General features: G+C 43.3%; 1 protein-coding gene across 1 annotated transcript; it reads left to right on the top strand.

Moving 5' to 3' along the window:
• The first annotated feature begins 3,173 nt into the window (after positions 1–3,173).
• Positions 3,174–14,085, top strand: LOC147879910 (kinesin-like protein NACK1). The gene is made up of 14 exons (XM_087371623.1): positions 3,174–3,550; positions 3,659–3,748; positions 3,902–4,002; positions 4,092–4,205; positions 4,377–4,458; positions 4,609–4,676; positions 4,810–4,875; positions 4,990–5,114; positions 5,274–5,475; positions 5,653–5,802; positions 11,891–11,998; positions 12,087–13,094; positions 13,220–13,665; positions 13,794–14,085. The coding sequence occupies exons 1-14, from the start codon at positions 3,211–3,213 to the stop codon at positions 14,083–14,085; spliced, it is 3,192 nt and encodes a 1,063-aa protein (XP_087227749.1). The 5' UTR covers positions 3,174–3,210.
• Positions 14,086–14,996: the final 911 nt, after the last annotated feature.

The following is a 14,996-nucleotide window of genomic DNA, read 5'->3' as shown; positions in this document are numbered from 1 at the left end:
TGAACATCCACATGCTTATATAATATATGTATATGTTAAATGATCATAAGACTTATAGGGGCCCTCTTTTATATTAGGCATATATACCCACAAATTTCGTGTCGGTGTGACACAATTTGTGTGGTGGGGCATGCACACTTTCTCATTTATTACCAAAATATGCATTGATATCAATATATCATACGTATGTGTGTTTGATGGTCATGAAACTTCTAAGGACCTTGGTTTGGGTAAGGTTCATATACTCATATAGAGTTTCTCATGGGTGTGACATAGACCATGCATGATTCACAAGGAAAAAATAGGGGGCAAACATTAGCCTGATGGCGAACCTAGAGCCTTCTCCAAGCTACCTAGGCTAATATTTACAGCTTTAAATTTGATAAATCTGCCCAAAAATCAACACAACTTTCTCATATCAGGTCCAAACATAGCCATCCAAGTACTCAAATTGATGGCACAAGTCATCTGGACCCATCTATAAGATTAGATATTCATATTCTAACTTATAAACAACTTTTATATGGAGCTTAAGTATACTTAGACACATTGAAGCCTTGAAAATGTAGCATGGATTAATATTTGTAACTTTATATTGGGGAAAGTTTCTACCAAATGACGTACACTTCCATAACTATGTTCCTAAGGTTTCGCCCAATGACCAACACTTCCATAATTATGTTGCCATCTTATTTTTACCCTAACCATGGATGTTGCATAGGCACCAATAAATTGTGCATGGGTACGTTTATACCCTAGGTGTATGTGTCCAACAATCGCAATACCTTCCAATGACCTTTTAATGGTAAGATCTATCCATATATGTATACGTTAGATGGTCATGAAAGTTAACTTTGTAGGAGCACTCTAGATAAGGTGCATATACTAACAAATTACCCCTAATGTAGGCCTCCTAGTTGATAGGTTGAACAGAAGCACTTCTTGCCTTAGAGATCTACTATCATGAAGGAGTATATTGATATTTTCTTCAACAATAGGAGAATATCGTATCCCTATCCTAGTGGCATCTTCATTTTCTTCTCTTGAGCAATAGTTTGGCAAAATCTAGTGCATGGCTTCAGATGTATACAAAGAGGGGTAGAAAGGACGTGCCCCTAAAGGCTAAGGGCATAGTGTGAATAGCCTAATATGGTCTAAGTAGGGTGTTATATATATAACCTTGTATTCATTTTTGAAGCGAGTGTGCTCATCTTACGATCATGATGGCTACTCTTCTTCTCCCTTACTCTCTTGCACCTCCCTCTCACACTCTCAATAGTAATATGTAGGAGGGGTTTGGGAAAGTTGAAGGCTTCTTTAAGTAAGGCCCTGTTTATATGATTGTTCACAACATTTTGTTATCTCAAATCAATAAATTTTTCTAGCTTCTTAGGGCATGGATTACAACAAAGTAGTTGACACTCAAAGGTGTTTTGGATAAACCTTTCCTAAGGGTAAAGTATGTTGGTCCGTGAATGATTGCTTCTTTATGAGAATTATTAATGCTTGGCTTAAGATTTTGGAGGCCCATATGAATGCTATGGTCATGTTTGATTGAGATGCTCAATCACTTATGCTTGTAGCTATCCGGTAACTATAAAATCAATTCGAGAGCTCTTGTCCACAATAAAAATCAAAAGCTTCAAGTAAATCATCCTTTCAAGACTTCTATAAATCTCAACATTTGCATTGGCATGAACTATAGCTTCATCCCTTGGAATCGCAACACCAAATTTTACTCCCAATTGACAACTTATGCTTGAGCTTCCAGCATGCCTATTATCATGACTTGGGACTTATTATTCATATCGTCATGCATGTTTCTTCTTCTTTTAAGTACATCTACTCATGTTTTATTTAGCAACCTCTTAATGTATCTCATATCATATGTACTACTTGTTATGGCCAACCTATGCTACATCTTTGATGCTTGTATATGGAAAAAAGGAATCAAATAGAGATTGAAACTAATGGATTGGATAAATATGAACTCTAAGTGAAGCACCATGGTTCACATCATCTTCAATCCCATAATCCATTAATGTATTTCTAACATTTCAATTTAAACACTTGTCTACTTTTGACATTCATTCTTTGTAATAAATAAACTCCCTTTTCAAGAGGAATTAGGTCCTACTATGTGCTATACAATGTTTAACTTATTTATTTTGAAATAAAAAATCATATACTCAAACAATTCAACTAATAAGGGGGCACAAGGTGTGCCTTCGTAAGCGATGTCGAAAGTAGAAAAGGAAGCAAATCCATGGCTAAAAATGGAGTTAGAACTCTAGAAACCAACATGCAATCAAACACTAGAGTGTTACTAAATCACACTTATATCGACACGTGGGGGTGGAACTAGAGTCCATAAGAGCCCGTTCCCACGTGAGCAGGATTGCCACTCAAGAATGCTCCTTGAGCATTTTTGAACGTTTGCTGGTGATGAAGAAAAAGGGTTCCTACGCAATCCTTGTTGCCCATCTTTGACGACGGATTTGGCATCCCTGATGTGAAAACATGTGAAAAGCTTAGAAGAAGAGCAGAACGTGCAATCCCATTGATGTTTATTGCAACATACCCCAAAATGCCCAGCTAGAGAGTACTCTCTAGCTGGGCGGTGTGGTGCTAGATTTTGGTATGGCAGGTAGACAGTTCACATCGTGGAAATGGGTAGAGCTTTAGGAAAATGTAGCAAAAAGTGGCAATCCTTCTCCCTCTCCAGTTGGGTGATGCGGTGCTCAATTTTGGCATGGTAGGCAGACAGTTGAAGTCGTGGGAATGGGTAGAGCTTTAGGAAAATGTAGCAAAAAGTGGCAATCCCAGCATTTTCCTTAGGGGAGTGCTAAGGAAGTGCAAGTTTAAGGAGCAATAGTAGTAGCACTTGAGGAGATTTGGGTGTTGGCCCTCTTGAGCGATTGCACACATTCAAGTCCCTTGGGGATGAACTAGCGAAGTGTTGTTTCCATGGATACTACCACCACCTTCCTTGTGTTAAATAATACTACCACCACCTTCCTTGTGTTAAATAACCCTCCAAAAAAAAAAGTGCGAATTTTGAAATGAGTCGCGTTTGAAAGAAAAAAAAACATTATGAAGAGAGAGAGCCGTTGGACGCATGGAAAGACTAAAAACTCATCAGCACCGAACAATTTCTGCTGCAAAACTTTTCATCTCGTGTACACAATTCTGTGAAGTGCGACTGACTGCATGAGCATGAAGTCCACGACTTCTCAATACACTCTTCTTATTAGTACCCCTACCTCTTCTTCCTCTACCTTCTCGTCCAAAACACCAATGACAGACAGCAGCCGCAGTAGCTGGTGCCTATCCTCTTCTCACAAAAGGGTGAAGCAGAAGCAGGGACAACATGTTGCAGCTGCAGGAGAGGAGAAAATCCTGGTGACCGTGCGAGTGAGGCCTTTGAGTATGCAAGAACTGAGCCATAACGACACCTGTGCGTGGGAATGTGTGGATGCCAACACTCTTGTTTTCAACCCGCCATCATTGCCGGAGCGATCACCTGCGCAGCACAAGTCGTACTCATACGGTGCGCACCTACATTTCCGTTTTCACACCCGAAGACATGTTATGCATCTCTTCCTCTTTTATCTGTGGAATTGAAGACCCGAACACAGAAGGAACCGCGTGCTTGCAGATCGCGTGTTCGGACCGGATTCAACCACTCAGAGCGTGTACCAGCAAGGAGCTAAAGATGTAGCTCTCTCTGCTCTTACTGGTGTCAATGGTAGACACACTGACTTTGCAATCTCGCTCTTAGAATAGCCGGCAGGTGCCTCAACATATGCAAAAGAGCTCATCCAGGCGAAAATCTTTTTGTGTTCGACCATCATGCCGTGGTTTATCCCAGAGCTCAATGGAATTATAACGATGCTTGCAGCGACAATTTTTGCGTACGGCCAAACCAGCAGTGGAAAAACGTACACGATGAGAGGTGTAATTGAGAACGCTATCACTGATATTTATGCTTACATTGTGGAGGTAATCGGGCTTCAAATTTTCTGATCCTTCAAAGCTACAGCGAGATATATATTGCATGGGCTTGGTACTGATGAACATCTTGTTCGCAGCACGAGGAACGAGATTTTTTGCTAAAACTTGCTGCCTTAGAGATCTACAATGAAGCAGTTAAAGACCTTTTAAACCCAGAAATTGGTCCTCTCCGACTTATGGATGATCCTGAAGTAAGAATCTCTTAAACATTTTGGAAATGTCTGGCTTTATGTACATCGTTATGTTGGCGTTGTGCGGGACATGCTACAATGCCCTGAAGTCGCCATTACACTGCTAATCTGTCCTAATTTCAGTGCCTTTCAGACCACTCACTTAAATTTTGTGACGGTGAATCTTAATAGAAAGGTACGAAAGTAGACAAACTCACTGAGATCACTGTGAAGGACAGCGATCATCTGCGACAAATTCTTACAATCTGTGAAGGTACAGGGCTAAAAACTGTGTTTGCTTTCTTAGTCCTACTTAAAGAAACACCACCCTGCTTAGTGACAAATATTTCATCCATTTGATCGTTGCCATACGAGGACAACACCTAAATTTGTACGATTTGCTGTGTCAATATCTATGGAGCAGCCCAAAGGCAGGTCGGAGAAACTACTCTGAACGATACCAGTTCACGATCTCATCAGATCATTAGATTGGTGGGTCCCATTGATCTCCTACCTTTCATATCGAGTTCTCTACCGATGAAGCAGTTTTACTACATTTTGAATAGGCTGCTTCTTAAAACATTTGCGTGAATCTATCTGTTGGCTTGCAAACACTGGTATGTAGACTCTGGAGAGCTTCCCTAGGCATTTCGCAAATGCAGATTTGGTAAACGCTCTGGTTGCAAACCTGGTGAGCCTCAGGAATTTTGGGAATTCTGGGTCAGTTTGATGATATTGCCAAACATGGTTGGTCACTCAATCTCTCTTTATCATTCTGTTGTCCACTAATTATGGATCTCCACAGAACTTTGTTGATCTAGCAGGTAGTGAGCGTGCATCTCAAACAATGGCACATGGAAGTAGATTGAAGGAAGGTTCTCACATCAACCGGAGCTTACTAACACTCAGCTCTATTATTCGGAAGTTAAGGTAAACTGAGTTTTTCTAATTAGAAAAATAAATAAGGTAAACTAAGTTAGTAGCGCCCTCTTTGTGCTTACACCTAGAATTTATTCACATTTGAATTGCCTTCCTGCATGGAAGAAGATATCTCACATCTGGTTCCCTCTATTACACGATCTCAAACAGTAATGGCAGGGCAAGAAATGGTCACCTTCCCTACCGCGATTCCAAGCTCACACGCATTCTACAGAATTCCCTCGAGGGAAATGCAAGAACAGCAATTATTTGTACGATGAGTCCAGCTCTGAGCCAAGTAGAGCAATCTCGAAATACACTCTTCTTTGCAAGTCGGGCGAAAGAGGTTACCAACAGTGCTCATGTGAACATGGTAAATTTATCAAGTTAGCCATTTTTCCAGTCTCTTTGTATCTCATTCAGGAATGAATGCTAGTCGACCAGCCAACGGCAATGAGACTCTAATATTTTCAACTGTTAACATGTCTACAGTAAGCAGACTTGTGAACATAAACAAGATTTTTAAACCTGTGTCTATTCTGCAAGTCAGGTAATTCCAGATAAAGCACTAGTCAAGCACCTACAGAATGAAGTGGCTCGATTGAATTCAGAGCTCAGAGTTCCAGACCCCCATCTTTCTGGCACTGGCTCTTCTGAAGCAGAAGCTTTGCTGCACCAGCAAGATATGAAGATAAAAAAGGTCGTTTTGACTTGCATCTTTCTCAAATGGTTGTATCCTTCCTATTTCACCATGAAAATATTTACAAAAGTGTCTCCTCAGATGCTTTCGACATGTTGGTCCAACGTAATTTAAAAGCTCATTATTCAATTTAGATTCAAAGTAATCAAGATTGCTTGCATTACATTTTCAGTAGATGTATGTTATTAGCCCCTTGCTCCAATGTGCTTTCCTTCTGTACAGTTTGGCTATATTTCCTTCATGCTCAGAGGGATGTACTTACGGGTTTAAAGGTAAACCGAATTCTGAACTGCCATCTCATATTGTTCACTCATACTTGGAAACCTCAGAAACAGAATCATCCCATATTTCAAAGATGTTGCTTAGAGCCTAACAGATAAGTGACCCACTCACCTAATTTCATGCTTCGCATATGTGGCTTTGGCTTCTTACAGTCAAACTAAAATAATCCCATGTTTCAAAGCCATTGGATTAGAAATGTTATAATGTCTACATGCATTGTCACCATACGGTCCCCCTGCACCTGCACATTCAGGCTCAGAGATCAGCAGCACATCTCTTGAATTCAGCATCCAAGACCTGAGCCTCAATCTTTTCATGCCAGACATGAGAGCACTCTGGTCCATAAAGTGCATCATCTGCAGACCAGCCCTTCTATTTCTTCACTGCCGTCAGGCTGGAGCCATTGTCCCATCCACCCTCAGATCCCTATCAAACAATATCATGCATACATACATTTGCAGTTCGCTGAATTGTCATGAAGGCCAATTTGGACCAGCGATTAGAACTATTTTGGCTAGGGGCTGTCCACTCCAGAAATGAAGACTATGGAGGGGGACCATAAAGTCGCCCTCCCTTTATTGTATGGTACATTTTGAATGTAAGAAATGGATTGGGCAGGGCAGAGAAAGGAGATAGAATAGTGGGAGACCAGCAATTAGGGGCTGTCCACTCTAGAAATGAAGACTATGGAGGGGGACTATAAAGTGGCCCTCCTTTATTGTAGGGTACATTTTGAATGTAAGAAATGGATTGGGCAGAGCAGAGAAAGGAGATAGAATAGTGGGAGTCAAGGAGATGGCAGGCGAAAGAAAAAGCTGACACAGAAACACACACACACACAGAGATGATATGATATGATTGTATTAAAATCCTTTACCCTCAGGATCTATGGGACTGGTGACCACTATTAAATTAAATAGTGGTTCATTACAACCATTGAAATAAAAAGTCTCCCAAATCTTTCTACATTGTGAGTACTTGCAGGGCTATTTTCTGTGCTAGTCCGAGAATTTTTCTGCGATGTTCCAAGATTTCTTTAAGTAGCTTCCAAACTTGTGGCCTGGCTGTTCCAATAGATTCTTCAGATTACAACTACTGTTGCCATGGCTCTCCCTTATGCGTGCGTATGCTCGTTTAGGAGTATGTGCAGCTCATCTTCTACCTCCCCTGTAGGGCAGATTTTGCATATCCTCTCCTCCCTTGGGATCTTAGGTCGTATCCATCTACCCTTCTCCACTTCTAGATCATGTGAACTGGTCCTTATTTTGCATATTAAATTCCTTTTGAATATTAAGATTTCCTCCCCAAGATATTTCTGCATTGCATAGCTGTCCATCAGGTTGATTCCCCATTTGTAGAATTTCATTTTTGTACCTGAATCGTGCCATATTTTCTGATCATTTTCAGAGAGAGAGAGAGAGAGAGAGAGAGAGAGAGAGAGAGAGAGTGCACAGGTGGCGAAGGAAGCAGGAGCTGTGGTGAGTAGATAAGAGTGTATAATTTCATACAATGAGTGGGAAAGTGACTTGAACAGTCCTGCTCCACTAGCCTAGACCATCCATAGCCAAAGTAGTTCGAGCCCACACTAACTTGACCCAACCTTGGCCTTCATTAGAACCATCCCTGCTTTAAAAAACGGCCACTCTAAATTGCAAGTGATGCTGCAAATCTCTCCATCACTGCTCATGCATACCCCCAGGTCCAATAGAAAAGTAGTAGAATCTTTTGCCTCTTGATACTGTGGCACATCATCAGTCTTGTAAGCCTTCATCTATCCTAGCAGGCTCATTATCAAGAATTAACTTAGCTGATAGGATTTTCATTTTGCACATTCCAATGTGCCTTGGAGTCCACTTTGCTTCCCACCTTGGAAGGATAGCTTGTATTTCCTTATCATCCGTGTCGGCTTGGGTGAGCTATTGTCCCTCTTTGGCTTTGCTGTCCAAATTACTGCCCATCAGACATCAAAGCATAGAGCTCTGTATTGCTTTGACCATGATTGCTGTAGTTGGTTCACACAGCTCTGGCTGTGCTGCCAAAACATTTAAGAACACCAAAGGCTCTCACATCTAATAGTGTCAATATATCCCCTATTTGAACAAAGATCCAATTATTTTCCTGAACCAACAAAATAAGTTCAAGGAGTGAGGAGGAGAAGAGAAAAGGAGTTAACCCATTAATCAGTTCAAGGAGTGAGAATGAGGGCCAAAAAGCAGGGGCGAGGGGGTGATTTAGGTGTGCTTATATTCCATCAGCCCCAATCCGTCAGACTTGTGATCTGTCAGCCTCCAATCCCTCAGCCTCACTCACCCTCCATCCTTCAGGTCTCTGCCCCTGGCCCCCTTCTTATCCTATCCTTCTCCTGTTCTTCCTCCGCCCATGCCCCCTTGTGCACTTGTTCTTCTCCTCTCCTTGAATTCCTCATCTTTTTCCACCAAGGGTGACCATAGTCTTCCATTTGCATGCAAGCGTAAATGAGCTTACCCTCATAATCTTTTGGATTAAATCTCAAGTAGTTATCTAGCCTTGTGATCCATACTTCCAGCTCATTAGGATCCCTGGTCTTTCCCTGCGGACTTCTGGACTCTCAACATGTCTTCAAGCTCACTGCCATTTACTTGCCCAACAGAGCCTCTCCCATAACATGATGAGTTTGGCCAATCAATAGCTTATTGTGGTTCAGCTCTGCAAGGCACCACGAATGCTCCACTGCCCTCCTAAACCCATGTGCTGGTGGGGCAGATATCCTGTGTGCTGTCTGCCATGTGTCCTCTTGATGCCATTCCATCAGTGCATTCTGGTTGCTGATCCATATCGATGTAACATCATCATGCTTTTTGAAAGCACCCTCTTGGGGAAGCTGTCGCTTGCCTTTGTGTCATTATTGGGTCTTCCACATGTATCCTTTATGATGCTCTTAATTCCTCTTGGGTCTTCCTCATTATCCTTACCTACGCCTTCAATATTCATTTCATGTGGATGAATAGCATTGTAATGGTACTGTCTCACCAATTGACTACAGCTCTGTAGTCAACAATGTAGTGGTGCACCTGAGATTATATTTAACGGAACACACTGGGTAATAATGAAGGTTTCTTCTTTGCCATCCCACTAATGCAGAGCTTGACATCCCGTGCCTTGCTCTAATATGGCTGGCTGAGTGTGCCCAAATGCACTGTGAAGCTTGAACATCTTGGCTGACTGCTCTGTCAGGAGATTGAGCTTGGCAACCAAATGGTCATTGAGCAAATCCTCTAAACTGCCCCCATAAAAAGGAATACTGATCTTGTGTCCTGAATGCAAAAGGGGGAAATGCCTCTCATCATGGCGTAGCTCATGGCATTGAAAACATTGGCGTTCCCTCGGCTTCTCCTCTGCATTGAGAAGAACCCCATATTATCTGGAGTGTTGCTGGTCTTGAACCCTCTCATTTTGAGATCTCTTAATACTTCTTCTTGAGGGGGCCTTTAGATCCGTGATCCTTGCTCACTAGCTCAAAAATTTGCAGCATCCTATCTAGTGTTAATGTCTTATACGTGCTCTTTGTAGTACAAGAACAACTATGCAAGACTGTGTTAGAAAACAGAGTTGGAGGTTGCTTGCTGCATACAGCCAACACCCCCATGTGGAAAAGTGTGAGAGCACTACAATGCAGATATGGATGTAGCTACTAGATATGATTAATCTTTGCCACCACAGTACATGAACCATATTCACATTCTAGAATTGTAGATAATAGATGGGGATTGGATTACTATGTTTCTTCATGGTCTTTGTTCAAATATCCAATGGTATGCTCGAAGCTTCAGGCTGAAGACCTATGACACTGCTTATGAGGTTCTACTTTCCCATCATACCTATCAAAATTTTTAGTGTTTTTGGGTAAGAGGACTTTGCTGGGGGAACTAGTCAGTCCAGCTTTGCCACTCTAGCTTGAAGCAAAGACTAGATCAATAATCGATTTCAGCTTCTCAAGCCTCCCATTCCCTGTCTTCACGGTCTCACTCTTCCCTGGACTCTTGGCCTGTTCTTCTCTGGCCTCCCAATCCTGGCACTCTGTTGTAGCTCAGGCATCCTACAGCTACAAGGCCCTCGTGATAAGAGCTTCCAACATCTGCATTTGCATCATGGCTAGCAGAGCAACGGGTGTAATGGATGCTTCAAAGTGGGCCCACCTGCTGGGTCTGCATTTCAATTTGCATATGCTATCTGCATTCGCATCATGGCTAGAAGAGCAAGTGGTGTAATGGTGCTTCAAGAGTGTGTCCACCTGCTGGGTCTGCATTTAGGCTTATATGCACATTTGCATCATGGCTAGCAGAGCAACTGGTGTAATGGGTGCTTCAAGAGTGGGTCCACCTGTGGGTCACCTCCTCATTGTCATTGTCCTAGGCTCAAGGATGGAAGGGAGTCATGGAGAGGCTACATAAGGTAGACGACACCCAGGGTGTCGTACTTCCCTCTCTACCCCCCTTGAAGAAAAGAATTGATGCTCTGACCCCAATGTTATGGGTGAAAAGCTTACATTACTCTCACTAACTAGCCCATACTAACAATGGGGTGCGGAAACATGAAATGAGAAGAGAGAGAGAGAGAGAGAGAGAGAGAGATTGTTGACATACATAAACCTCATCATTTCACACAGATAACTCAAACACAGTGGAAGACTGGGAGAATGCCAACTACTATCTTTACTTTGGTTGGCCGGGGCAAATCACCAAGAGACCACTGTATACAACTGAGGGATTCCCAAAATGAAGGTGGCTGAATAGAACATCTGGATCCTCAATGAAGAGGCTGGATCTACTAATTGAAGAGGCTATGACTGGCAGCTCATGGGGCTGAAGGCTGGGAACTGATCCCACACCAGCACTAGATATTGAGAGGCCATGCTCATGACTGGGGTTAAGGCTGGTAACTGATCCCACATCAGCACTAGATATTGGGAGGCCATGGAGGCTGCAGGGGCTGATGTGGAAGGCTGAGGTAGCTGAAATGCTTCACTGATGAGGCTCAATGGGATGCCCTTTTAATACCAAAGGCTAACGATCTGGTCTGGAGGCCTAACCTGCCCTGTCTCCCGCTGCATACCAAATACTAACAGTAGATGCCACACCAACAAATCGACAGTGGAGTGGTTTGGATAGTGGTTTGATAACTGATTTGAAGTGTCCGAACAATGGAGATCCGAAGGCCCTATAGATGCCAAGTAGTGTGGATTCCTGGCAAAATGAGGGTGCGAGGTTAGGAACTATCGGATCAACAGATATCTTCTCTAGACGACAATAAATTGCTGACCTGGGTCCTTTTGATTACAACTAAAGCTGTGACATGATCGTTGCATAGATGCCAGCACACCTCATGCATGTTATAAATCAGGAGCGTAGGGGACAAATTCCTTTTTGTTCACGGTAGGGTATAAGGAATAATCTTTTTCTGTTATTCCCACTACAGAAAAGGATCTCCCAATTTGAAATTTTGGGGCAACGTAGTCTGCTAATGTTTTCGCTTGGGCTAATTGAAGGTCTCCTAGTTGGCATGTCCAAATTCTCTGGCCCCGTGTTAGGGGCATTTGCACCTTCCTCTGCCCTTTCCCGTAACCTGTTTCACCCTCACCTTCCTTCCGCCTTCACCCTGACATCTTCATCAACAATCCCGAACTCCACGCAACTTCCACCTTCTTCAAGTGGTCATACCACCTTGTTACACCCGTCCTCTCCTTGTATAGCATTTCATTAAGAGTCGATTCTTCTCTATTTGCTGGCCCATGAAGTTTGAACAAGTAACTTCTCGACGTTTATCACAGATGGCGCTTGAGATGAAGGAGCTTATGATTGAACGAGACAATGTACAAACGCGCCTGGATGAGCTTCTTAAAAGGATAGAAGAGGAAGAACAATCCAAGATTGCAATGGTAAATAACCAACTTTTAAAGCCCTATGTGCAAGTGCATCCGTGACACGCTCTTGGTCATTGTTGATACGCTGAGATTTTGATTTCAGGGGCCGGAGACCGGATCTCCTACCCAAGTTCCGTTGCTTGATCCATCGTCTCGTGCGCTGCCTGCCACACCTTACATGACAATTGAAGAACGCAATAGGGAAGGAAGTCGTCGGCCTGCACATACAAGCAAAGAGCGCGACGAGCAAGACAACTTTGCATTAGATGCCGATCAGGGGCAAATAACGCCTGGGCGCAGGCGTTCATCCGTCACGAAAGCTACGACGTCGCCATCTCTAATGTTGGTACAAGAAATAAGGAAATTAGAACACTTGCAGGACGAACTGGGAGAGGACGCAAATAGAGCCTTGGAAGCCTTGCAGAAGGAAGTGGAGTGCCTCCGCTTGGCGCAAGCTGGTATGAATAAGGATGCTGCGGCCACCATTGCCAAACTACAGCGTGAAGTTCGGAGCGTGCATCTGCGCAAGACGGTAAGACGTGTGCAACCTACGCACTTGCTTTTAAATTGTTCGAAGGGTACTGTTGCGGACGAGATCGGCAGATTGCAACCAGTCAGCGATCGTGACACTGATGCAACCATTGCCACGCTCGAGGATCAGCTCGAAAATGTACAAAAATCCATAGATAACCTAGTTGAACAATCGCCTGCAAGCGCAAGGACTCCAACATGTCGGCAAAGAGCTACTCCGCTTGTTGCTAGCACCAGAATCAACAAAAATCATGAGGGCGTACTGTCTTCTCCTGGCACTCGAAGAACACTTTTCTCAAACAATAACGATGAGAACGATCCCCCGCCTATGTCACCGAGTGGAGTGATAAAGAGCCAGAAGTCGACAAAGGCAAGGACAGCTGACGAAGCAATCATTTCGTCAACGGAGGGAACTCCTGCGAGTTGCATCGATAACTCCTCCTCAGTGGACATAAAGAAGATGCAAAGAATGTTCAAGGTTGCAGCCGAGGAGAATATCAGAAGCATCAGGGCTTACGTGACTGAGTTGAAAGAGAGAGTGGCCAAGCTGCAATATCAAAAGCAGCTGCTGATTTGTCAGGTTAGCGAGCTAGCTTCTTAGGTGACTGGTTTCTGCAAGCTCACCCCCCCCTCCCCCGAAAAGAAAAGTTCTGTTGGTCTTCTGAGCGTTTATGAAATGTTGATTCACTCCAATTACAATTGCAGGTTCTGGAATTGGAATCCAACGGGGAGGGAGAAAGAGACGGAGGTGAATTTTCTTTGAATCAGACGGAAGAAGAATCAGAAGAAGACGGGGAACAACAACATGAAAGCAGTGCACTTACTTCTCCAGGGTGCTACCACTGCGGAGGCCAAACCCCTCTTCAATTGTCGGCTGCAACATGCTCCTCATCGTCAGCTTGGCGCGCATTCTTCGAGACGCAACGCATGCAGATAGTACAACTGTGGGATTTGTGTCAAGTTTCCATCATACATAGGACGCAATTTTATTTGCTATTCAGAGGGGATCCTGCGGATGCCATTTACATGGAGGTGGAGCTACGCAGGCTGAATTGGCTAAGCAAGCAGCAGAAGAGTGCGAAAGCGGACGAGTGTACAAACCAGGAGGATGATGAAACCACAGGAAGCTCCACTGCAACAGGAGTCACCGGGTAAGATTTGACGGAAATGCCCTGCCCGCGGTCACGTTGATCCAACAGGGAGATTTCCTGTATCGTTGATGCATGCATGCAGTTAACTCATTGGTTTTGTGCTTATGTGGAGAGTTTGAATGTGATAGGTGTGGTGCAGCATTGAGAAGAGAAAGGGAGATGCTGGCGAAGAGGATGAGGAGGCGTTTCAGGAGCAAGGAGAGAGAGGAACTGTACGAGAGATGGGGGGTGGAGGTAGAATCGAAGCAGAGGAAATGGCAACTAGCACAAATGCTGTGGAGCAAGACGCGAGACACTCCACATATCGAGGAGAGTGCGGCGATTGTTGGGCGATTAGTGGGGTTTTGGGAGGCGCAAGATGATGCGGTTGCTGCTGCGAGCAAGGAGATGTTCCAGCTCAGCTTTTCCCCCGCACCCTAAGGGCCTCCAACATCCATCCAATTTTATAATTAAATAATCCTACTTACATCCTTCCCCCTCCCTAACAAGAGTATGGGACTATGGGGAAATGAGTTGTTTTCGTTGGAGATAAGTGCACACTAACTGTACTATTTCCTAGTCTACATTTGTCTAAGTCTAAGTCTAAGTCTAGTCTTTATGTCTTGAGTGTGTGCCATGTGGCACTTCTACAATTATCCCATAAGCACTCTTGCTTTATGTCTTGTACTTTTGCCCATATATTCAATGGGTCACATCATTGTAATCTATCAGTCTAGCTTGTGTCTTGTCTACACTCTTCTCAAGGCATTTCTAGTCTTTCAGTCTTGTTATTTCATTTCCAGTTTCTAGTTCTAATTCTTGCTTCCATATTCCAACAGTTTTTTGGGTCCAAAGGGTCTCTCGTCATTTATTTAGCCTCTTTAATTGTGTTCATTACTGTTAATTAACCTGGTTAGTGTCAATTAAGTAGTTAGTCAAGTCAGTTTTTGCGGTTGCATCCATTTTAGGTAATGTGTCTTTTGTGGCAACTTTCTCACAACTCTTCCCATGTTTCATGAGGTGGCCTTCTCGCATGTTGTGCTCTGATGCTATCCGACGTCTTTGTTATATCACGCTCTATTGTTTCCAACTCACTGTTGTTGTGGGCAGTCGATGCTTGCCACTCTTGTGATCTGTCATCTCCAGATGAGCTGTCTATAGATCTTAGCTTATGGAGATGGACACCTTGTTGGCTCTATTTTATTCAGTTTTTCATATGTTGAAGTTATTGGTAGCTCTACTACATTTCTATTATCAGTGGATTTGTGTTATGGGATAGTAGATTGCAGATTTATCTGTTCAAAAACTTTACTAGCATCCAAAAATTTATAGGTTGTACATTTTTCGTAAGC

This window comes from Dipteris shenzhenensis, chromosome 33 (genome assembly GCF_047967505.1).
Source record: "Dipteris shenzhenensis isolate YYH24624 ecotype China chromosome 33, Dip_SZ_1.0, whole genome shotgun sequence".
NCBI classification, from domain to species: domain Eukaryota; kingdom Viridiplantae; phylum Streptophyta; class Polypodiopsida; order Gleicheniales; family Dipteridaceae; genus Dipteris; species Dipteris shenzhenensis.
This window is presented reverse-complemented; position numbering and strand designations above follow the sequence as displayed.